This window comes from Myotis myotis, unplaced genomic scaffold (genome assembly GCF_014108235.1).
Source record: "Myotis myotis isolate mMyoMyo1 unplaced genomic scaffold, mMyoMyo1.p scaffold_m19_p_65, whole genome shotgun sequence".
Lineage (NCBI taxonomy): Eukaryota > Metazoa > Chordata > Mammalia > Chiroptera > Vespertilionidae > Myotis > Myotis myotis.
The window spans coordinates 56,666-82,215 of record NW_023416374.1 but is presented as its reverse complement, the minus strand read 5'-3'; the positions used below and the strand labels follow the sequence as shown (position 1 = coordinate 82,215).

At 43.5% G+C, this 25,550-nt stretch overlaps 1 protein-coding gene, 1 long non-coding RNA gene and 1 pseudogene across 3 annotated transcripts; 1 reads left to right on the top strand and 2 right to left on the bottom strand.

Annotated features, from left to right (window-relative positions):
* The first annotated feature begins 6,737 nt into the window (after positions 1 to 6,737).
* Positions 6,738 to 14,816, top strand: LOC118659662 (GTPase IMAP family member 7-like). 2 transcript variants are annotated; one of them, XM_036315915.1, is made up of 3 exons: positions 6,786 to 6,843; positions 9,886 to 9,951; positions 12,076 to 14,816. In XM_036315915.1, exon 3 carries the CDS (start codon positions 12,115 to 12,117, stop codon positions 13,000 to 13,002), a length of 888 nt encoding a protein of 295 aa, XP_036171808.1. In that variant the 5' UTR covers positions 6,786 to 6,843; positions 9,886 to 9,951; positions 12,076 to 12,114; the 3' UTR covers positions 13,003 to 14,816. The 2 variants fall into 2 exon arrangements, with proteins under 2 accessions (XP_036171807.1, XP_036171808.1); XM_036315914.1 differs by lacking the exon at positions 9,886 to 9,951 and having other exon boundaries at positions 6,738 to 6,843.
* Positions 9,632 to 12,163, bottom strand: LOC118659663. Its single transcript, XR_004968654.1, has 2 exons — positions 12,039 to 12,163; positions 9,632 to 11,395 (listed from the first exon to the last, which is right to left on the bottom strand). It is a non-coding gene; the product is annotated as an uncharacterized LOC118659663 (long non-coding RNA).
* Positions 14,817 to 14,918: 102 nt separating the features above from the next.
* LOC118659661 lies at positions 14,919 to 17,953 on the bottom strand (annotated as a pseudogene).
* Between the last annotated feature and the right edge of the window lie 7,597 nt (positions 17,954 to 25,550).

The following is a 25,550-nucleotide window of genomic DNA, read 5'->3' as shown; positions in this document are numbered from 1 at the left end:
ATATTCAAAAACGATGAGGCTGCATTAGGTGTTTATTCAGATGTTAAGTTTTGAGAATGTCATCATTAGTTCTGGGGTCCGACTCCAACAGGTCCAGGGGTTCCCCATAGGTGTGGACGGAGTCGGCGAAGAAGGAATGACATGGAGGCAGCGTTCAGGTGATCATCATAGCCAGGTTCTGTAGCTAGGTTCTCCAGACTGGTTCTGTCCAGGTTCTCCAGCCATGTTCGGTCACCATGTTCGGTCGCCAGGTTCTATCCAGGTTCTCCTGCCATGTTCTGTCTAGGTTCTCTAGCCAAGTTCTGTAACCAGGTTCTTCAGCCATGTTCTCTCGCTAGGTTCTGTCTCTAGGTTCTGTGGCCAGTTTCTGTCCAGGATCTTTTGCCATGTTCTCCAGGTTCTCCAGCCAGGTTCTGTAGCCATGTTCCCTCACTAGGTTCTCCAGCCAGGTTCTGTCCAGGTTCTCCAGCCAGGTTCAGTCACCAGGTTCTAGTCAGGTTCTCTTGCCATGTTCTATCCAGGTTCTGTAGCCAGGTTCTGCCTCTAGGTTCTTCAGCCATGTTCTCTCGCTAGGTTCTGTCTCTAGGTTCTGTTGCCAGTTTCTGTCCAGGATCTTTTGCCATGTTCTCTCCAGCGAAGTTCTTCTGTCTCTAGGTTCTGTGTAGGTTCTGTGTCTAGGTTCTGTGTCCTGTTGTCTTGTTACATCTGTATTTATACCAGTTGATTCCAATCCTATCAATCTCTATTCCAAAGGTTAGGGCATTTCTTATCTCCATTCCAGGGAGTAAAGATTATGTAGCTTAAGCATGATTGTTCGTAGTTAAAGTGATTAATTACCCGCCTGGCACTTAGTTAAGGGGTTTTATTCCCTCCCTAACTTCAGGGGGAAATCCCTACCTGGGGAAATAACCTTTCTCAGAGAGGTGACCTTGGTTAAAACACATAGTGCCAAGGTGAGCAAACACATTAAGGACAGTATGCCATATATGCCAGGTCCCTTGAAACAGCAAGGATGGACCGGCTCCCAGTAATTAGAACTTGAAAGATGGCAATATCCATGAGCACCGGTTCAATACAGAGTAGAATCTATTTTGTTTGGCTCATGTCAGAGTCAAAGTACTAGGTGTTGTGTCTGCTCTGGAGGAGGAACAGGTGAGGGTTTGGAGACTCACAGGGGAACTCCTCCATTTCATCTTCAGGCCAGCACCACCCCAGAAGGGTTACGAATAGATCCTAAACACTGTTCAGGGTGATCACTATGGTGAGGTTTCTTCTTGGCCAAGCCTTACCCTCTCACCCCTCTAAACACTTCAGCAGGTACAGATACAGGGATATGGGCCCTGCAACCTAGCCTTTCTAGCCTGTGCTGTGTCAAAAACTTTAAGAGATGACTTAAACAGAACAAGGAAGAAGCGAGGACTGGAAAGTGTGTGATGGAGGCAGGATGCGTGCTTTCCAGTGCACAAGTGCATTTACAATAACATCCTGTAGCTCATTTCTTAGAAATTAATTGGATTATGAGAAGCAAAAAAGAAAATTGTGCTGTGATATACTTCTATATACATTAAAATTGCACCTTTGCCCCTTGGTAAAGATGTACTTACAGCATTTATCTGTAGTAAGAAAGCACGTAAGGACATCAAACTAAACCCAATAGGAAGAAATGCAGATAACATCAGAAATTGTGGAAACCAAACTGAAAATCCCAGAAAAGAGGCAAGTGACTGAATGTTAACAGATGGATCCAGCAGCCTCTGAATTCTTTCTGGATTCCTGTTCTAAGGAGCCTCTTCTTCTGCCTCTAGGGTGATGGAAGGGTTAAGAATTCAGGGTTGTCCAGGCAAACGAATGAGTTTTGGAGAAAGAGGATTAAAAAGTCTTTTCATATGAGTAAGGAAGGGAGTGGAGGGTGTGCTGAGAGTGGCAGAGAGTGTGGGAAAAGCACACTTGCTTCCCTGCTTCCTGCCTTCCCAGCCGTTGATGCCACATAATGATGGGCCTGGGATCTGTCACTGTCTATAACTATACATGACTCTGATGACCCCAGGCACTCAAAGCATGGGAGCACAGGCCCACAGTGGTATTGCTCCTTCACACATACCCCACAAGCCAAGAGTTCCAGGACTGGTCCCTCCAAGTGGTCTTCCATGAGGAAATCTGTTCCCTGTCACAGGTTTATCACTATAATCAATGAACATCTGAACATCTGAGAGAAAGTGTTGGTAAACAGCCAGGGTTCAGGATTCAAACCAGTGGGAGAGTCTGAGGACTTGTTCTCATGGGGCAAGGCCCACATATTGGTGTAGGGTTTAATTCCTTAGAAGGCATCAGACTGAGATGATCTGACACTAATCTATCTTCTTATCTGTAGAGATTCCAGGCCTCAGAGGGGTTAGTATTTTGTCCAAAACCGTAGATGCTACTAGTGGCAGAACCAGACCCACATAGCTTTCCTGACTGCATTTCACGTATTAATGGCAGACACTAGTGCTGATGTGCTAATGTGACAATCTGCTCTGTCGCTCATGGAACAAAACCAGTGTCACTGATGTTAACAGAAGGGGACGCACTGTCAGATACATTAGCATTGTGTGCTGCCGGCTGAGGAAGGTGGCTCCTGTTTAAATGAAGGATTTAGTGGTTCTGTAAAGTATATGCAGCACCAAAAAAAAAAAAAACCAAATTCTTTCTCTTTGAGGTGGCTCCTATTTAAATGCCCAAATGCTCTTTTTGTTTTACTTTGCAAAGAATGAGACCCTACTTTGTTTTTTAGATGAAACTATTTATACTTTTTAAAATTAAAATTTATTGGGGTGACAATGGTTATTAATATTATGTGTATTTCTAGTGTGAAAGCATATGGTACATTATCTGTATATTACATGGTGTTCCCACCACCAAAATTCTGGTCTCTTTTGATCACCATATATTTGACTCCATTTACCACCTACACTCCCCCATCCTCCTTTCTGCTAGTAGCCACCATACTGTTGTCTTTGTCTGTGAGTTTTCGTAAAACTATTTATTCTTTTCTGTGAATATGTTGTTTTTTGGGAGCTCCTGCCAGTGGGCCTGAGACATGCTCTCAGGAAGAGTTGGTCTCGGTACCTGCTTTGCTCATACCAGCCTGGTAGCCTGCCCACTCTCTTAAGAGTCCAGGAGCCCTTCATTTCCACTTTCTCTCTCAAAGAGAAAGAATTCGGAGGGGGGGGGGGCGGGGGGGCGTTGGTGCTGCATATACTTTTCAGAACCACTAAATTCTTCAATAAAGGGCCTGAGTTCAAAAACTGTAAAACTAAAGGGAATGTGGTGGAGCTGATTATAGGGTAGGGAGCCCTGGGCAGTGAGGCATTGCTGAGAGACAGGGTCAGGCAGAGTTTAAAGGTTTTTCTGAGAAAGCCATAACTTCACTCATCAGCAGTCCCTGTGGTCCACCTGGGCCAGATGTGGGGGTGGCTGTGGGAAGATTTATTCTAGTAATCATAACCTCAGACATAAGGGAAAATCTCTGGGATGCTGAGCGGATGGAACATGAAGAAGGCAGGAAAAAAGTTGGAGGAAGGAGAAAGGTGTTGTATGAGATTCCTAGGGCTGATGTGACGAAGCTAACGGTGTAGCTTAAAGCCACATAAATGTATGGCCCATAGTTCTAGGGGTCTAGCATCAAAAGGTTGGTAGAGCCACGCTCTCTCTGAAGGTGCTGGAGAGGATCCTTGCTGGTTCCCAGATCCTTGTGGCTGCTGGCAACCCTTGGAGGTCCTTGGCTTGTAGATGCATTGCTCTCATTTCTTGACTGTTGCATTTTACAAGGGGAAACCAGCTATACCCTCCAAACTGTCTTTGGAAATGCAAGTGTATTGCTTTCAGGCTCTTCTTTCCACCCAGCAGTAGAATGTAACTCAGTGACTTCTCTCCCACGTTGTATCAAAATCACGTTTCTTCCAATGTCCAATATCATGGTCCTCACTTTGTACTGAGATCTCACCTTTAATATTCAAATTTCCAGCAACAGACTCTTCAAGGATATCTAGGCATTTTTTATCAAGTGCCGCAGAATGCTCCCAGCCTCTGTGAATTACCTAATTCCACAACCACATCCATATTTTGAGCATTTCTTTTATAGCAGGACCCCACTTCCGGGTATAAACACTGATCCTTTGAAGTCAATACTCCATTTTAAAGATCAGAAAAGGCAGTTACAGAGAGGTTAACTTATCCAAATGTGGTAGGCTGAAAATTACACCTTCCAATCCTATATAAGCATTCCTAATCCCCAGAACATATAAATGTTACCTTATTGCAGATGTGATGAAGTTAATGATTTTGAGATGGGGAGATTGTCTTGGATTATCTGAGGGGGTCCTACATGTAATCACAAAGGCCCTAAGAAGAGGGAGGCAAGATCAGAGGAGGAAGAAGGCAATGTGATGATGGCAGCAGAGATTGGAGTGATGTGATCACAAAACAAGGGATTCTGCAAGCTTCTAGAAGCTGGAAGAAGCAAGTGATGTATTCTCTCCTTGAGATACCTACAGCCCTGAGGATTCCTTCATTTTACCTGCATAAGGCTAATTTCAGGCTTCTGACCTCTGGAACTGTAAGAAAATTAATTTGCATTGTCTCAGGACTTTAAATGTTTGGTAATTTGTTATGGTAGCAATAGGCAACTGATATACCAAGGTTAGTTGTTTATTATGGAAGTGACAGGACAGTTCAAGAAACAATTCCTTTCACCTCCTGTTATTATTTTTGCAAAGTTGTAATAATTTTGAGTTTTGAATTTAACTAGAACATAGCAGCAAAAAAAGCCTTGTACTCCACAAGGCAGACTCTGATAGAAGTTAAAGAAATGTATTTTAATAATCCCAACCTTGAAAAAAAAATCCACATATTTCCACGTTGACATGTATGTCTATGATGTAAAACATAAAGGGGGAAAAGAATAATAGGAAAATTTAAATTAGGAAGCCATGTCTTTCTCTACATTCATCTCTTTCCTTCTGACTATGTGGAAGGAGCAGCATCCTTGGAGGGGGAAGGGCACCTTCATGGAGTTGCAGGTGGGGACCCACAGCAGAGAGACAGGTGGCTCACAGCAGAGCTGGATGTGGAAAGGAGCTCCTAATCATGAGTAGCATGGCCAAGTGAACAGCACAGGAGAGACATGAGGCAAAATCCCTTGTATCCAATGTCTCTTAGAGGGAGGTCAGTCCTAAGAGAGAGTTCAGGGATGGGAGCTGTGTTCCAGATGCTCCTCCATGGTCAAGGACCTCAAGGTTAGGACCACTCAAGACCTGAATTCTATTCCCTATAGCATCTATGGATTCCATTTCAATCACATCCCTCGTCCCTTTTGGGAACCTATGAGTGTGCTTAGAAGAGCAATTTGTTGTCCAAGAAAACATAAAAGGCAGCTTCTGGCAGGACAAATTTCATTCAGGGAATATGGAGAATGAAGCAAAATTGGGGTAGTGGTGGAGGCATTTTGATCAGGAGATGCAGTTTTGACTCTCCTCTGGTCTCATATATATGCAGCCTGTCAAGGTGAGCTTCATGGATGTGTGACTTGTAGGTTTGCTCAAGGATCTGTGCTTAGAGGGTTTAAAACTCTGTAATGTCATCTTCAAATTCTTCATGATTTTTAAACAATGGGCTTGGTATTTTCCCTTTTTTGCTAGACTTTATGAACTATGTAGTTGGTCCTGATCTGTGTCTTTAATGGAAATAGAAAAACTGTTACCTGGGTTCCTTCAAGGGGAGCAAAGTCAATACCAATAATTGGTCCAATAATATGGCCATTTACACCATCATTTCCAAATCTATCTGCTTCCCTCCATGGGTAGTAACCATATTGTCCTCTACTTCCTGGCACATCTGGTCCACTTAGTACCTATCCTCAAGCTTAAACATTGACTAACCCACTTTCTCAATCTAGTGAAGCAAAATGTGTAATCAAAATTTAATCTGTTTGTGGTGATGCAACAGAGAACTAGAACATCTTGTCAACCATGAGAGATTCAACAGCCTGTCTCTCACCTGAAAACAATTTCTAGATCCTTTTGGATCCATCCACTGGTAAATCTAGGATAAGCTGCCTCTCTCTGGGCCTGGAGAGGGAGAAGGTAGGAAGACTGGGAGAGAAGGAAGCATCTACTCCCTGGGTGCATCTTTATATGTAATGTAGACTTTCAACTGTGCAAGAAACATATGAAAAAACAAACAAACAAAAATAAAGAGATTGTGATCATTGGAAAACTTTCTCCAGGCCTCTCCTTCCTCATTTCTACTTGGTGCCCAATGGTTTAATACCTTGGGCTTTGTACCTGAGTTTCGTTAATTTCTGAATGAGTAACTTGGGACCCTCCTGAAAGAGTAGACTCAAAACCCATTTTATACCATCACCAGCAAGATTCTAGGATACACCAAGTCCTATGTCCAACTTTCTTCTTCCAGAATGACCCCGCAGTCTCCCAACGCACCAGGGAAGGTGATAGACACTGTGCCTGGCTTTTTGGGGGCAAGATTCATGTCATTTAATAAGGGCCTTTGGATCCACTACTGTAACTCAAAACACCAAATATAGCTTTGGTAATTTTGGTTCAAGAGCAAGCAGATGGAGGAAAATTTTCAACTTGGCAAAATGAAAGCACCCACCAAATTAGGGGAATATTACTGTCTCTTTAAAAGAAAACAGTTCCTCTACTGGCTCCACCCAATCTGAGCTTCCTGGCTCAGTGGTTTAAGAGACTGTAAACACTTTTCCTTCACAGTTAAAACAAAAGCAGCAGCTGGAAGAGTGTCTTTGGAGAACATTTGAGAACTCATCCACAGGTTGAAAAGAAGGTGAGTCTGGCTGAGAAGCAGCCCTGAGCACTAGCATTGTTTGGGCAGCAGGTCCATGGCGTGTTCACGGTATGGGTTCTGGTCCCAGGAAGGACCAGGTTCTGTGCCAGCAGCACAGCAGGGGGTGGAGGGGTGGGGGGAGGAGGGTGCTGTCAGAGGGTAGTGAAGGAGGGTAGGGAGGGGAGTCAGGAGCTTTATTAGTACAACTAGAGGCCTGATGCACAAAATTTGTGCAAGGGTCTTGGTCCTCGCAGGCCAGGTTACCTGCTTTGGCTGGCCCTCGCAGCCCCCCGCCCCGACCCCGGGCTGTTTGCCTCGGCCGGCCCTCCCAGCCAGGGAGGCTTGCCTGGAACCTCACAACCCCAGCTTCATCCACAAGGTAGTCTGAACATCATTCGGTCTAATTAGCATATTACAGTTTTATTATTATAGATGTTACATGTCTCATATTGAACAGGACACATTTGTGCTGACTGGTGCACCTTCATGCATTTGCTGCACTGATAGACACTGAGGGCTGCCTGGCAAGCCTTCCTTTTCCCTGGACAGTAAATTGAGTGTCCCCAAGGCAGGCCTTTAGAGCTTTAAGGCAATTTAGACAACACCCTGTCTAACTCCCTCTTTTTACTGAAAAAGAAGCAGGGTCCCAGAGAGTGTGGTAACTCTAGGGCTTGCCCACATCACTAAGGCCAGAGGAAATCTGGACTGCAGTTTGCAGAATCCTTTTCATGGCTAGAGGATGGCTATTCTGCAGGAACAATGTATATGAAACCCTCCACTTAATGGACCTAGTTGCAGGCTTCCTAAAAGTGTTCTGTCTGGAAAGAGTGTGGACTCTCTTCCCTGCCCTCTCTTGATCTAGCTTTGAATCAATGTAATTTTAGAATCCTGGGTCTGAGAAGACACTGAGAGGAGGCCATTGTGTGCAGTGGTTAGGAGGGAAGGTCGTGGTCAGATAGACTTTGAACTTGATGCCTTGTTCTGCCCTATATCTGTTAGCACTGCGATCTTGACAAGTGTCTCAGCATTTTCAAGCCATATCAATGTCTTTATTTAAAAAGTTAGAATAGCCGAAACCGGTTTGGCTCAGTGGATAGAGCGTCGGCCTGCGGACTGAGGGGTCCCAAGTTCGATTCCGGTCAAGGGCATGTACCTGGGTTTCGGGCATATCCCCAGTGGGGGATGTGCAGGAGGCAGCTGATCGATGTTTCTCGCTCATCGATGTTTCTCTCTATCTCTCTCCCTTCCTCTCTGTAAAAAATCAATAAAATATGTTAAAAAAAAATTAAAAAAAAATAAAAAGTTAGAATAATAAAATGACCTTTTTGCAGGCTATGGGGGAGTAGGTGAGATAATATACAAAAAATTATCAGGGTGCTTGGTATAGAATGTCAGCCGTGGTTATATTACACACATATCAAATTTTTATTGTTGAAAAATGTTAATTTACTCAAAGATAAATGAACAATACAAGGAACTTCCATGTACCTAGACCAAGCTTCCACAATTATTAAGTGATGCCAATGTTGCTTCATCTCTATACTCACCACTCCCCAGCCATCCTGCATTATTTTGAAGCAAATATCATTGTTTCATTTTATCAGTAAATATTTGAAACCATTTAAAAATATGACCGTAATCAGACTTCAAAAGCAGATAGAATTTTTTACAAAGTTGCCAGTTGCCTTCAGATTTCCGATTGTTTCATAAATTTAAAAACTGTTTGAAGTTGAATCTAATTAATATTTATAAATTGCAATTGTTTGGTTTCTCTTATATTTAATTTAATATATAGCTTTCTCACCTTCCCTGTTTCTTTCTGGAAAATTTCTCTGTGTAAGAAGGAGGAAGTCTTTATCCCAAAAGAACCGGGCAGTTTACATTTTGTTGATTAACATTCTCATGGTGTCATTTCACCTGCTCTTCTAGTTCCAGTGTTTTGGGTGAAGTTATATTTAAGGTGAGTCTTGATCTGACTCAGGTTTGACTATTTGGTCGGAAATACATCATAGGTTCAGCTGAAATTTCCCTCAGAAGGCATATAATATTTAGTTGTCTCACTTTCTTTGACAGTAATCGACATTAATGATGGCCTAAATTTCATTAAGGGTCAGAAGTGATTGTTAGGTCACCGAAGAAGGAATGCAGGAGGCCAGCATGGTGAGGGATTAGGAATTTATTGGTTCATCCTCACACCAGGTGGCTGAGCCTGGATGGCTCCAGCCCCCAGTGACAGGAGTCAGGGGCTTTTAAAGAACTTTTGGCAGGCATTTTCTGGACAGAGACTTCTTTACGCATACCCAGAGGGGAGATAATGGAATGTGGTCACTGCAAGTGAAATGTGGTCTCAGCAAAGGGAAAGTCCATAGTGAAATAGCCTGAAAAGCCAGTTACTGGGGGAGGGGTATTGATGCAATTGCTGAATCAAACCTAACAGTGGTGATATCAAATTCTATCATTCTTCCCTTTGTTATTAGATAGAAAAATCGTATAAAAAGAAAGTTCCGTACAATCATTCTCTCATTTCCATGAAGTACAGTGGTATCTGAAAGACAAGATAAATGCTCAATTCTTTCCCTTTATTCGTTAATGTTCATAAAAAGAAGATGCTTTCCTAGCACACTCCCAAGGCAGCAATTGATTCCTAGAGTCAGTAGTTTACTTATAAAACCCTATTTTTTTGGTGGGAAACGGCATTTGAAAACCACAGGGTGGTCATTGTCACTGGGCTCATTATCATATCTATTCGTTTTCAATGGACTTCAAAACTGCACACACACAAGAATAGGATTTTTGAAAACAATTTTATTTTTTCAGGTTATTTCTTTTTGTTAAACTTATGTTAATAACACTAAATATGGCCAATGAAATTATTGCTTTTTTAAGTGTCTTGGACCAATTCCTTATATGGTTCATCCACCCCACAATATACAAATAAGTTTGTTTGTCATTTCATTTTGGTTTAGTATTTTGGAATATAGTTTTTTGTATAATTATGTAAGCTACCTACATGGTCTCAAATTCAAATCTATGAAATCTTAGTGTAACCAAGAAATCCAGTTTCCAGCTTCTGTCCTTGTTCCCTACACCCTGCTTCTCCCATCCCAGGTAAGTAAATTTTTGTTGGTTTAGATTTTAGAGTATCCTGCTATTGCCTTTTCATATATATGAAAAATATATGTCCTGTATTTTATATATGTAGCTCATATTCCTCCTTATTATAAGAATCGTAGGTCAACTCTATATTATTTTCTCCACTTTTTTTTCCCACTTAATGATGTATCCAGGAGACCTTTCCATGCTTGTATAGAGAGACGCATTCCTTTTCACAGTTGAATAGTCCCTCAATGTGTGAATTTGTCTTAGGTAATTCAACCAGTCCTTACTAATGGCCATTTGATAGGTTTTTGGTCTTTTGCTAATACAAATAATGATGCAATAAATACACTATGTGTCATCTTTCTACATTTTTGTCAGTGTAATTAAGGGATAAATATTAAAATGGGGGATTGACAATGAATGAGAAAATGCATATGTACTTTTGCAGCACAGTGCTGAATTCCCTTCTGTAGGGTTTGGACTGTTTTTCCATTCTCACCAGCCATGCAGGAGAGGACCTGCTTCCCTCATACCTTTGCCAACAGATTATGCTGGCAAACCTTTGGACTTTTGCCAAACCTGGAGGTGTCAAATAGTATCTCACCTCAGAAATAGAAGTGTAATTTAATTAATATTTTAGTGACTTTATTTTTTGTGTTTTTTCATTTTTCTCTGAGTGTATGTTAATGTCTTTTGATATATTTAAGGTTCATTTAAATTCATTTTCCTCTGAATGTTTATTCCCATCTCTTGCTCCTTTTTCTGTCAAGTTGCTGGTATTTTGTTTCTGTACTTTTTAATTTTTTTTGTATAACAGGAACATTTACCTCTTTTGTTTTAAACTGAAAAATATTACTTTCCTGAATTTGACATTTTTGCTTTAATTTTTCAAAGATATCTTTTGTCTCACATTATCTATAATATTTTTATGTAATCACACTTATTATTTATTTTCCTTACTCAATTTCAAATCTTAGAAATATTTTGCTTACTTCCAGGTTACAATAATTTATCCATATTTTTTTCTTTTCTTTTTATGCATTTTTTTTTACATTTAAACTTCTAATCTGCTTGCAATTTGATTGGCATGAGACAATGGATGCAATTTTATGTGGGTTTTTTTTCTATATAGTTATATGATTACCCCAAAGTTACTTTATTACAACATCTTTGGTCCCTTTGATGTGGTATGCTGCCATATTGAATCTAAATGTAGAATATTGTAAGTGAATTGAATATAAAGAGTTTGATTAATTTGGTCTGTTTCTGAATTTTCTGCTTTTGGTTCTCTGTTCTCTCTATCCGTACAACAACATCACACTTCTGTAATCATAGACACTGTAATGCTTGACTCCTGGTAGAGGTAGTCCTTCCTCAAAATTTTTCTCGATGGTGCTGAGTAACCTTCTTTTTTTCTTCATCCAAATGAACTTTATACTCCACTATTTTTCACCTGCATAAAAAAAAATTGTGATGACAAAAATTTTAACTTTACAGTTATATAAAATAATGTTAGAGAAGTACCTACTTTTTCTTCATGCAAAAACTTTATAACCTGCTATTTTAACTTTATTATCCACTCTTTCTCAGCTATAGGGAGAAAGTGATGATAAAAAATTTAAATTTATAGTTATATAAGATGACGTTCGATAATTATTTTCAATATATAAAATGCTTTACACATGGATTAGTTTTGAATTCAGTCAAATGTCTTGACTGCACTAGATAATTTTTTACTTCATCTATTAATAAGATGTGTTGTAACAACAAATTTTCGTATGAATATTTCCAAATGAGATGCACCTGTAGCTTTATTTATTGGTTAAATCTCTGTTAGCTTTAGGATCAATATCACATTTGATTCAGAGAAAGAATGGAAAGATTTCCCCCTTTTTTATATGATCAGGAATAATTCACATAACATTGAGATGATCAGCTTTATAGAGGTTTAAGTGAGTTCTCCTGTGAAAGCACCTGGACATTGTACTCCTTTGTGGGAAAAATTTGTTATTTCTTCCATATGAATAATATACCATTACAAATTTTCAGGGAGGACAAGACTGAAGAAAAGAGGTTTGGGAATGGTCCCCACTTACCTAAGTACCCTTTCCCCTTCTTATTTCCTTCCTTAAGGTCTTGTTGGTACCTGCACCCAGAGCCTCTTGAAAGAACATGGCTGGCCTTCAGGACAACGATCTGAGGATTGTTCTGGTGGGGAAAACTGGAAGTGGAAAAAGTGCAACAGCAAACACCATCATTGGGAGAGAAGAATTTAAATCTAAAGTTGCTCCTTACTCTGTTACCAAGGAATGTCAGAGAAAAGAGCGACACTGGAAGGGGAAGGACCTTTGTGTCGTGGACACCCCAGGGCTCTTTGACACCAAGGAGAAACTGAAGAGCACCTGTGAGGAAATCAGCAGGTGTGTCCTCCTCTCCCTCCCTGGGCCTCACGCCATCATCCTGGTTCTACAGCTGGGCCGCTACACGGAGGAGGAGCAGAGAACAGTTGCGTTGATCAAGGTCATCTTTGGGAAGGAGGTCATGAAGCACATGATCGTCTTGTTCACTCGCAAAGATGATTTGGGTGATCAGACACTGCCTGAGTTTATGGAAGGTTCAGACGTAAACCTGCAAAACATCATCAAGGAGTGTGGGAACCGCTGCTGTGCCTTCAATAACCGAAGTGTAGATGAGGCTGAGAAGGAAGCTCAACTGCAAGAGCTGGTGGATCTGATAGAGGAAATGGTGGGGAAGAACGGAGGGGCCCACTTTTCTGATGCCATCTATAAGGACATAGACAAAAAGCTGAAAAACAAGGCAGAAGCCTTGAAGAAAATCTATGCTGAGCAATTGAAGAAGGAAACTAAACTAGTTGAAGAGCAATGTGCTCAGGGAAAAATACCAGAGCAAAAAGCGAAGGAGAAAAAAAATTCCTTATTGGAGAGCTATAATGAACGTATTAAAAATATTGAGAAAGAAGCTGAAAGGAATATATTTCAAGATGTTGTAGATATGGTTCGGAATACACTTTCAAAAATATGGAATATGTTTTGGAAATGATGTAAATTTTATTTTTGTCTCTTAATTTACTATGATTTGTTAATGTGGTGAATTCTATTTTCCAAAGATGACTAGAACAATCTATTCTATCCCACCCATTCTCCTTGTAATCTGAGTTTATTTTTCCTTCTATTGAATGATAGGATTTTTCCTCTACCGTGAAATTCAAAGAACTTTGCAATTGCTTTGACAACTAGTGAGATAGGGAAAATGCCTCTTTGCTCCCTAGGATTTGTGGGCTTGGCTCTTGGCCACCATGTGGTGAGGAAGCCCAGGTTGCCCATCGAGAGGCCACATGAAGAGGACTTGAAGTCACTGGCCCACTCCCCTGGCTGGTCTTTCATCTACAGCAGAACCAACTTGCCAGCCATGCAAATGAGGCAACATGGAAGCAGATTCTCCAGCTGCCAACTGAGCCACCTCAGATGAAGCAGCAAAGAGCAAAGATGGGCCACCCCCCTGCATCCTGCCCAGATTTCAGATTCATGAGAAAAATAAAGAGTGTTGTTGGTTTAAACCACTAGGCTTTGGGATGGTTTGTTATACTGTGATAGCAACCACTAGCATCTTCCTGGCTCACTCATCACCAATACCCACAATGCTAACAAACTAAAGAAGTTACAGAATTGGTATAATCAGGCAATAACACATTATGAAGAGTCCACAGACTCAACTTAGGAAAGTTCAAATGAGAATTCCTGCCTGTGTCAAGTGTTAGCACCACTGGTGATGCACATTTTTTTCAGTCCACGTCTCTGAGCACCGTGATGGTGAAGCAGCAGGCTTCTCCAACAAGATGGTTCTGTGGTCCGTGTGAGGCAGGATAGTAAGAGGCAAGAAAAACTCCTGGAAAAATGGATTAGAGAAACTGAGATGAGAAAATTAACTGTTTGGGAAGCTTGTAGCCAGCTTGTTAATCACAAGACCTTATCTTCCCCAAACAAGAGCATTTGAGAGCAAATGGTTTTGTAGGTCTCCTCCCTCACCAGAGAATACATAGTTTAATCACTCTGGTCTGGGAGGTAGAGCACAAAGAACCAATTCATGTGATTTGTGCCAGCTAAACCCAAGGGCAGATGAAGTCAGGGGAAAATAACAAAAAGCCATTAAAGCCAGACACAACAAAGATAAAACAAAACAGTAAAACAGACCAAAGCATAACCCAAAACTCCCCTATACACTTACCTTGATGCATCAGCACATTAAAAATGCACCTGGAAAGCTGATCAGAAAAATAAAAGGGTAAAAAGTCCTCAGGACAAGAACTCATCAGAAAAGTGGACAAGCCCAAATTCCTCTCAGTGCCTCCCTGGCATCTGTGCACAACCCTCGAACCACAATGCCCTTGGCAGCAGAGGAAATGTCCAGTCTCAGCATTTGTCACTGGCTTTCCCCTTTGTGTTCCCAATGGTTTCCAGGCAGGGCTGTGGGCCTCACCCCCATATGCACTCTGCTGTTGCAGATGATTTCCCCCTTTTACCTGTCTCTTTAGTGATGTGAAGGCCCCTGGGAGAGTTTGTCTGTGCAGACACAAGGGAGAGGATACTGTAGGGAAGACATTTTGGATTACCCAGCAGAATTGGAGGTGAGCTTGAGTTTGTTTGTGAGCGTAGAGACACTGAGGGCAGTGCAAGTGTGGGTGGACAGGAGAGCCGTGCTAACCTGGCTCATTTAATCTGGACCAGAGAGCTGACTCCCCCAGACCTGCATGCAACAGAGGAATGACTCTTTACCGCATCTTGTATCACCAATTCGCAGCCCACTAAGACCTGTTTGCCCTTTACTTTGATATTGAAACAAAAATGTCAAAACCGCTCCGTTTCTTTATATTTACCTGGGACTTGAAAAGCCCGTGCTCACCCTGTCAGTGTGTCAGCCAGTGAGAAGACTCCTCTTTGGAAGTAGACTTTCTGGAGGCCTCAGTGGCTCCTAGGAACTTGAGTCTCTAGTTCAATTTTCCTTGAACTTGTAGAACCCTCTGCATTCAAGTTGCTGAAGGGTCTGAATGGGGACGCAAAGGAAGATGGCCTTTCTGGGACAAGCACAGTTCTTAAGTGCTTTGTATTCCTATGGGCACACACCCCAATGTGTGTGTGTGTGTGTGTGTGTGTGTGTGTGTGTGTGTGTGTGTGTGTCTGCACTTGGGCGTGTGGTTTTTGCAGAAGGGGTTAGGAATGGCAGAGCAGTGTCTTTGTTCAAGGGGCATATAAGGCAGATAAACAAACATCTGCAAATATTGATTTCCGTTAACACAACATGAATGTCCAAGGCATTTATTCATACAATTCATATTCAATTGAAATAAATGGGTCTGGACTGAGGCTTTGTGTTGGCTCTGGCCTTTGATCCCCTGGGAAGACCAGGGATGATTTCAGGACCCCCACAGCAGCCTGAGGTCAGTGGAAAACAGGCAAGAGCATCAACAGTTTAGGCTTCAGTAAGTGAAGAGCTCAGGAAAGAACTCCGGGAGGGCCAGGTCCCATGGGCTGGTTTGTTTTGGGGTTGTTTATTTTTGTGGGGGGAGAGGAGATGGGAGTGGACAGGATTTTTGTCTTTGGGTTGGTAGGTTACTGCCAGGTGAGGGACACAAGGAAAACCTGTGGGTCTCAGAGGCACAGACACCAGGGAAGAATGTGGTTGTCAGGTAATGAGTCCAAGTCCTACCTAGATACATTCCGTGACTCAGGAGAGATCTCCTCCACAGCCTGGAACCAGTCTCTGGAGAGCAGTCTCCAGGCTTGAACAGGACGCCCAGCAGCGGGGACGTGCGCAGCTTTCAAGCCATCACCCAGTCCCACAGTGCGCCCAGCAGGCCCCGCCTTCGTCGCCTCCACATGCAGCCCACCAGCCCCTCTGCCACCCATCACAGTTGTTCGTCAGGGGTTGAGAAGGCTGGTGTCTGTGCCAGGTGATACACTTCATTGGAGTAGAGGGCACCCGCATGATCCTGCAGCAGGCGCTCTACCAGCACCACCAGCTCCTGCACTTGGGCCTCCTGCTCCCTGCCCACTGCCCTGTTGTCAAAGAAGCACACTCAGCCCGCGCACTCAGCCACCAGAGCCCGCAGAGCAGGGTTGTCAGTGTGGCACACGAAATCCTGCAGAGTCCCCACCCAGGTCCTCCTTGTGCGTGAACAGCACGATGGTGCGAACCACCACGTTGTCCCCAAACAGGACCTTGAGCTAGCTCATGGCCTGCTGATCCTGCTCAGTGAAGCAGCCCAGCTGAGTGACCAGGAGCAGAGCGTGGGGCCCAGGCGCTGACAGCAGGTAGCAGTGGGCTCACTCCCGGCCCCCCGGGTCTGTCTTGGGTCTTAGGGAGCTAAAAAGGTCTGGGGTGTCCATGACTTCCATGTGCCACCTGTCCCAACTGCAACGCCCCACCTCAAAGGTTCTGATCACTGAAGTGGCTGTGAGTCTGGAGAGGAAGCACCTGTGGCTCAGGATTCTGCTCTCGGTGGCACTCTTCCCAGCCCCTGTCTTCCCCACCAAGATGAGCCTCAGCTGGGGCTTCTGCAGGGCCTGCATGGTGTCTTCCGAACCTGGAGGACAAGGGATCTGTGAGCTTCCAAATCTTAAAGCAACGTATCCTGGTTACCTGGATCCCCTGAGGCCTTTGAACAAGAACAACAATGTCTCAACTCTGCTTTCCCACCAAAGCCTTACTGAGGTCATTGGTCAGAGCTTTCTGAACTCCAGGGGATCTTCAGCACCTATTCCTGTCATCTCTGGTTTCACCACATGCATCTGTAGATGCTCAACACCTGCTGGGCTTTACTCTAGAGCAGGGGTGGGGAACCTTTTTTCTGCCAAGGGCTATTTGCATATTTATAACATAACTAGAGGCCCGATGCATGAAATTCATGCAAGGATCTCTTCCCTCACAGCCCTGGCTGCCTCAGCTGGCCCTCACAGCCCCAGCTTCATCCAGAAGATCCAGATGGTCATTCTGCTGTTCAGTCTAATTAGCATATTAGCTCTTCATTGTATAGGATTTGGTTAATATAATTTACTTAATATAAATTTATGTTGCTATGAAAAAAGCACCTAGATTTATTGAATTTTGAGTCCTGCCTACTGTTGCCTTGGCAGGGCCAGATCAAATGATTCAGCGGGCCTTAAACAGCCTGAGTGCAAGATGTTCTCCAACTTTGCTCCAGAGGATGCCCCTTCCTAACTCCAGGTATGGTCTCACCCATTATCCCTGGTCCCCCACAACCTGTGAGCTGTCCCTATTTGAGGCTTCAGTGGCCTCTGTCATACTTCTCCCAGATGCCATGGAAGATGGGCAGGAGAAGGCAGTAGGCCTGGGGGTGAAAGGCTGTCTGGAGTCCCAGACACACTGGGTTTCATTCACTGCTCTTTCATGGGTCAGTTATGCCATCTTGGAAGTTGCCAATCAAGTGTTAAACCTCTGTGCAAAAATAGAAATAATAGTAGAGTTGTTTCTCCTGGGGCTGTTGAGAGGATTGAATGAAATCACCTCTTTCTTCCTTCTCTCCCTCTCTCTCTCCTCTTGCCTCCCCTCCCTCGTAATCCTGCTGCATGATATAAAACTCATGTTTAACCTTCCATGTTCTCTAACATTCTACCTGGTGGATCACACTCCCTCTAGTGCATGATCTAACACCCTCTACATCTTTTTCTGTGGAGATCACAGTAGGTTATTATCCTCATTTTACACTTGGGGAATGGAGGTCCAGGCTAGTCAAGGAAGTTCATATTCTCCCAGCTTGACAGAGGCAGGGACCCAACTAATATGCACATCTTAGGGCTCTTGTTGTTTTACCCGAGACATCTCAAGGGTTACCTGATCAGTCCTGAGTTTGCCCATTTCCATTATTATCCAGGGCTCATACCTGGAAGCAAGTATGCAGTACACATGTCCTTACCATAGACACTTTCTTCATCTCTTGCCATCTTCTGTTCTACCATGTTTACCTGAAAGAGTCCCAAACACCATTCATTCATTCTTCAAATAGGTATAACTACCTATGATGTGTCAACTCAACTCCAAAGAGCTGGTGACAACACAGTGACAAAGTCATTATTCCTGCTTCCCCTGAACTTCAGAATTGAAGGAAAAAACACTGGAAGGGCTGGGCTGGGGTTGGAATGATATTGTGAGAACATTTCATGAGCTTGACTTTGTTTTTTCAGGGACATAAAATCCAAAGGGCAGAAGGGAAATTTTAAGACTCATGTCAATGAGAAAGTTTTAGACATTAAATTTTCCCTAGTAATTCTATGTGATAAAATCTGTAGATACTTCAATTTCCCAGGAGCTTCAGAAGCCAGGGGAGACTTTTGAAAACCACAAGAACTTGAAAATTTGTTCAGTGAACTAGGGATCCAGTTAGGGTGGGTTACCTGGGAGAGGTACAAGAACAGAACTGGAATTTTTGTCTTGGAAATTGGAAAGGAAACATATGTCCCAGGTGATCTGGAGCCTCTGACAATGCTTTTGGGAAGTAAACTCACTGTCCTGTCTCAATGTGTCTAAATATGATCAGTGTCCTGGAGAGACTGGGACACTCCCCTCCAACTCCTGACATCCTGCCCCCAAGCTGAGACTTCTCCAGGTAAAGTGGTTCCAGCCAATCAGTCATCGTTTAACACAATGGAACTTTCTGTGCTCACCGAGTCCCTGTGTGCAGTGCACAGGCCCAAGTAAGAAGGTGGGCATCCAGGCTGCAGGAGATACTTGCTGCTGCTCCTGAGCTACTGTGTGTGAAACACAGACATCCTTACACACCTGGGAGTGTGGAGTTACTCTTGCTAGATCCCGCTCCCCTTCCTGGTACCTACTAGAACCAAGGTGCACACTCAGCAAGCTTCTTACAGGCACTGAATTCTTCCAGGTCCTCACAGCTCCTCCTCTATGGCCCGCACCCTTCCTCTGTTGGTGCTCACCTTTCCTGCAGAATCAGTGACAGGCTCTGAGGCTGGCCCAGAAGCCCCTGACCTACTTCCCAGCACACAGGGAAGTGTCTTATCTCTCTGGATGCCTCAAGGGGTAGGGCCCGGGAGTGACAATTTAAAGAGATGGCAACACTCACCACTGAGGCATTAGAATGGGAAGTTCCCACTGTGAAACACTACTTTTGGCTGAGGTGATGTCCTTAGAAGGTCTCTGTGACACAACAGCTTGTCCCCCACAGGGGCTATAACCTCATGGGAGAATAGCAGTTTAGGTTTCTGAGGCCTGTTTTCACTTTTAGCCTGGATCACTAATTTTAATTCCTTTTGCTTTTAGATCTTTACCTATAAACTGGCCTCTTGAGAGCCTCCTTCCCTGGGACAGTGCCACCAAGGTGGTCCTAGTGCCAGGATATCACATGAAAATCTCATCTTTCTCAAAGGAAAGGAAAGCTTCTCCAACTATCAAAAATGGAACAGCAGGGAGAGAGTGAAAACTTTCCTTCAGGGCCTACTCTAGCTATCTCTGTAGGTCTCTCCCCTGAGAGGGTCATGGGAAAGGTGGGGAAAATAGCCAGTCACTGCGTGGAGGGAGGAAGTGGGGCTACAACAGGATTACGCTGATAGGGGGCCTGACCTGGTTAGGTCATTAACAAGGATGTGGCCATGCCTAACTCACTCACACTCTCTGAGTTGACTTTGTTCATATATAGTGAGGGGTTTCACTTAATGTGACGTTAATCCCCTGAGGTCTGATTTTCACCCATTCTTGCCAGCTCCTTATCTCTAGTGAAGAACCAACTGTCACTGAACTCCACCTAGATTTCCCCCATCAGCTTTACTGAGATATAATTGACATGTGCCATTGTATAAGTTTAAAGTATACAATGCGTTGATTTGATACATTTATATATTTTAAAATAATCACTACCATAGTGTTTGCTAACACCTGCATTAGGTACCATAATGACTATATCTTTTCTGTGGTAAGAACATTAAGATCTATTCTCTTAGCAACATTCAAGTACATAATACAGGATTATTAACCACTAGAGGCCTAGTGCATCAATTCATCCATAGGTGGGGTCCAGCCGATTGGGATGGGGGCACCAATCGGGGGCAAGGCCAGCCAGGGGGAGGGGTCATGGGAGTTGGCCAGCCAGCCCTGCCCTGATGAGAGTGGGGGAATAAGGGAAGGGCCGGCCAGGAGGAGGGTGCTTTCACAGGTGAATTCACCTAAACCTCTACAAATCTGATCATTTCAATGTTATGTGAGCTTTTCCTGATCATAACAAAAGGGAAATCATTCAGTTCTTTCTCTGAATCAAGTGTGATATTGATCCTAAAGGCTAACAGAGATTTGACCAATAAATAAAGCTACAGATATGTCTCATTTGGAAATATTCATACCAAAATTTGTTGTTATAACACATCTTATTGAAAGATGATGTAGAAAATTACCTAGTGCAGTCAAGACATTTGACCGAATTCAAAACTGATCCATGTTTAAAGCATTTTATACATTATAATTAATAGATAATTATCTAACATGATCTTATATAACTATAAATTTTTTATTATCACTTTTTTCCCAGTATCTGAGAAAGAGTGGATTGTAAAGTTAAAATAATGGGTTATAAAGTTTTGGGATGAAGAAAAATTAGATACTTCTCTAACATTATTTTATACTAGAGGCCCAGTGCACAACATCTGTGCACTGGAGGGGGGGATCCCACAGCCAAGCCTGTGCCCTCTCCCAGTCCAGGACCTCTCAGGGGATGTCTACCTGCCTGCTTAGGTCCGATCCCCAGCTGTGAGCCCGACTTCTGGCTGAGCAGTGCTCCCCCTGTGGGAGCACACTGACTACCAGTGGGCAGCTTCTGTGTTGAGCATCTGTCCCCTGATGGTCATTGCAAGTCATAATGACTGGTCATTCTGCCATTTGGTCAATTTGAATATTAGCCTTTTATTATACAGGATAACTGTAAATTTAAATTTTTGTCATCACCATTTTTTTTAAAATATATCTTATTAATTTTTGTTTGTTTTTTACAGAGAGGAAGGGAGAGGGATAGAGAGTTAGAAACATCCATGTGAGAGAAACATCAATCAGCTGCCTCCTGCACACCCCCTACTGGGGATGTGCCCGCAACCAAGGTACATGCCCTTGACCAGAATCGAACCTGGGACCTCTCAGTTCGCAGGCCGACGCTCTATCCACTAAGCCAAACCGGTTACAACTGATCACCATTTTTTTTCATGCAGGTGAAATATAGTGGATTATAAAGTTAAATAGTGGATTATAAAGTTCATTTTGATGTAGAAAAAAGTAAGTTATTTAGCACCATCAAGAAAAAGAACAAGGTGGAAGGACTAGCTCTACCATGAGTCAAGCACTGTAGTTTCTATGATTACAAATTGTGATGTTGTACGAATAGAGAGAACAGTGAAACACGAACAGAATATTCATAAAGAGACCAAATTAATCATAAATTATTTATTTATATTCAATTCAATTACACTATGTTACAGTTAAATTCAATATGGCAGCACAACACATCAAAGAGGCCAAAGATGTTGCAATCAAGCAATTTTGGAATCCTATCTAATAATAGACAAACAGGGTAGTTGACCGTACCTTCGCTATGCCTCCCATTGGCTAATCAGCACAATATGCAAATTAACCGCCAGCAAAGATGGCGGCTAATTTGCATACATAGGCTACAAGTGGCAGAGTGAAGCCTGGCGACGACACAGGCGTTCTGCCCCAACCCGCTGGTGGAGGGCCTCTGGGCCTGCTTGGTCAGCACTGCCGGGGGGATGAGCAGAGACAGAGCCCGCAAGGGGGCCAGCACCCAGAAGCCCCAAACCCACCTCGGCGGCGGGGTTGGAGGAGCAGAGACACAGCCCGCAGGGGGGCGGGCACCAGCAACCCCAAGCCCCATGGCCCCAGAGGCGCTGGGGCCACTGGGGTCAGAGTAGTAGAGACACAGCCCGCAGGGGGGCTGGCACCCAGCCGCCCCAAGCCCTGCCTCAGTGCTGGGGTTGGAGGAGCAGAGGCACAGCCTGCAGGGGGGCTGGCACCCAGAAGCCCCAAGCCCCACCTCAGCACCCAGGTTGGAGAAGCAGAGACACAAGCCTTCAAGGAGGCCTGGTACCCAGCAGCCCCAAGCCCAACAGCCACAGAGGCACTAGAGCTGCTGGGGTCAGAGGAGCAGAGACACAAGCCTTCAGGGGGGCCCGACACCCAGCAGCCCCAAGCCCCACAGGGGCGTTGGGGCTGTAAGAGAAGAGACACAGCCTGTAGGGGGGGCCGGCCCCCAGCAACCCCTAGCCCCAAGGTCACAGAGGCGCTGGGGCCACTGGGGCTGCAGCAGAGACACAAACCAGCAGGAAACCTCTGGAAAGGGAGATAAACTGTCATAACTTTATCTCCCTTTCCACAAGATGAGAAAACTGACCCTGATTTATTTAGTGATATGGCCCACACCTTTCTACAAGCACAGGGTATGTTATGACCACTCCCAGGAAGGTCTGGTCAGAATACTGTTTCCAGGGAATAACACTACTGTGGCAAGTCATCTAAGAGAGGAAACAAGCTTTTGTTGGGTTTATTCTGAAGGTCAGAGAACAGGCCACCCCAACATATGCTGTGTTGTTATACTGATGATCTTGACCTGCAGATGCTTGAAAAACAGCAATGCAAAGACAGGTTTTCACTGAAGTCTCCTGTTCTGCCTAAAATCGGACCCCCCAAAAGGTTCCCTCGATGGGAAAATGCCATCAGCCAGTGAAGACTGACTCCTGTCACAGGACAGGAGACTAGAAGTTGACATCACAGCCAAACTTTGTTACAAACTATCTCCCCCACCCCATTCATCTTTCCTAAAAATCATGTACTCTCCTCTAAGGGGCCTACATATCCCATCCCCTTTCCCTAGGAAGAAGGTATTTAAATCTGGATTCTAAGCCACCTTAGGGAGTTATTCATTTTTCCCTGGGATCTCCCACATATACACGAGGAACACATGTTAATGAACTTTAGTTTTTCTCTTGGTAATTTGTCTTTCATTACAAGGGCCTCCGCTAAGAACTCAGAAGGGTAGAGGAAAACTATTTTTCCTCCTCCATAATTCTATCTCGGGAAATCAAGTCCCGGGCTGAACAGTGAGTTTGGCTCAAGTGCCAAGCAGTCCCTCCTGAGGGGAGGGAAGCTTCCAGGGGGAAATCAATGATACTGGCATCAAAGTAAGACAGAGGGCACACGCATGGTTGCTGGTGGGAGTTTAAAGTGGTTCAACACTTTTGGAGGATGACTTGGCAAAATCAATAGAAACGTTCAAGGTACATCCAAGAGTCTTCTTCTAGGAATCTCATCTGCTGAGATAAAGCACGAGTGCCTAAGCCCTGGTCAGAACCCAGGATGCTACTGCGGGCTCCCCTTCCATGATAGGAAAACCTGCTAACAACCTGCATTTTTAGGCAAGGTGGCAACTATACTAATAAAAAGGTAATATGCTAATCAGATTGAACCTCTTCCAGACGACCGTCTGGATGTCCTTCTGAACAAAGCCATGGTGGCAGGGCTGAGGCAGAGGCGGTTAGAGGCAATCACACAGGCAGGGCAGAGCAGTTAGGAGGATCAGGACGGCAGTGGAGAGCAGTTAAGGGTATCAGATCATCAGGGGAGAGCAGTTAGAGGGGTCAGGCCAGCAGGGGAGAGCAGTTAGGGGGATCAGGCCAGCGGGCAGGTGAGCAGTTAGGTGCCAGCAGCCCCGAGGAGTCCCAGATTGGAGAGGGTGCAGTCCAGGCTGAGGGACCCCCTGCTCCCGTGCACGACTTTCGTGCACTAGGCCTCTAGTAACTGTATAACCATACAGAAAAAAAAGATAAAATTGCATCCATTGCCTCATGCCATTCAAATTGCAAGCAGAATAGAAGTTTAAATGTAAATAAAAAGGCATATAAATAAAAGGAAAAACCATGGGTAACTTATTTGTAACCTGGGGGTAAAGAAAATATTTCTAAGATTTGAAATAGAGTAAGGAAAAGGATGAATAAGTGATTAAAAAAAAAATATCACAGATAATGTGGGACAAAAGAAACCTTTCAAAAATTAAAACAACAGTGTCAAATTAGGGTCAGTAATATTTTTCAGCTTACAACAAAGGGGGTAAATATTCCTGTTATACACAGAAAACTTAAAAGTACAGAGAGTAATAATAGCAACTTGATAGAAAATGGAGCAAGAGGTGAAAATAAATATTCAGAGAAAAACGAATTTAAATGTACCTTGAATATATCAAAAGACATTAATATACACTCAGAAAAATAAATCAAAACAAAAAATAAAAATCACTAAAAATATTAATTAAATTACACCTCTATTTCTGAGGTGAGATACTATTTGACACCTCCAGGTTTGGCAAATTCCAAATGTTTGCCAGCATAATCTGTTAGTAAAGGTATGAGGGAAGCAGGCCTTCTCCTGCATGGATGGTGAGAATGGAAAAACAGTCCAAACCCTACAGAAGAGAATTCAGCACTGTGCTGCTAACATATATATGCATTTTCTCATTCGCGGAGAAAAAGGAACACTCGTGCACTGCTGGTAGCAATGCAGACTAGTGCTGCCACTATGGAAGACAGTATGGAGTTTCCTCAAAAAGTTAAAAATGGAACTCCCATTTGACTCATTTATCCCACTGCTAGGAATATATCCTGAGAAACCAGAAACACCAATCAGAAAGGATATATGCACCCCTATGTTTATAACAGCACAATTCACCATAGCTAAGAATTGAAAACAGCCTAAGTGCCCATTGACGGATGAATAGATTAGAAAACTGTGGTACATATACACAATGGAATACTATGCTGCTGTAAAAAAGAAGGAATTCTTACCATTTGCAACATCATGGATGGAACTGGAGAGCATTATGCTAAGTGAAATAAGCCAGTCAGTGAAAGAAAAATACCACATGATCTCACTCATTTATGGATAATAAAGACCATTATAAACTGATGAACAAAAATAGATACAGAGGCAGAGCAGAGTTAAACAGACGTCAAACTGCAGCAGGAAGGTTGGGGATGGTTGGGGTTGGTAAGAGATCAACCAAAGGACTTGTGTGCATTCATATAAGCATAACCAATGGACATAAGACAGTGGGAGGTAGGGTAGGCTGGGGGAAGGTCAGGGGGAAAAAAGGAGACAAATGTACTACTCTTTGTAATAATTTAAGCAATTAAAAAAAAAACAGACAAAAAATAATAAAGTAAAAACTGGAAGCATGAACAGATTGTCGAACCTCAAAGGGAAGGCAGGGGAGGATGGGTGGGAAGAGATCAACCAATGAACCTGAATACATATGTGCATAACCTGTGGACACTGACAATGGGGTGGTGAGGGCCTGGGGGTGGGGGTCAAAGCGGGCTGAAGAGGTTAATGGGCAAAAAGGAGGACCTATGTAATACTTCAACAATAAAGATTTAAAAGAGAAATAATTGTGCAGGAATGCAAGTTTTTTTTAAAAAAAGTAAAACTGCATTTGGGGCCTTCAGAGTCACAGCCTAAAGTAGAAACAGTGCACAATGTCAGAGGAATGAGGAAAGAGGAGATGCTCAGAG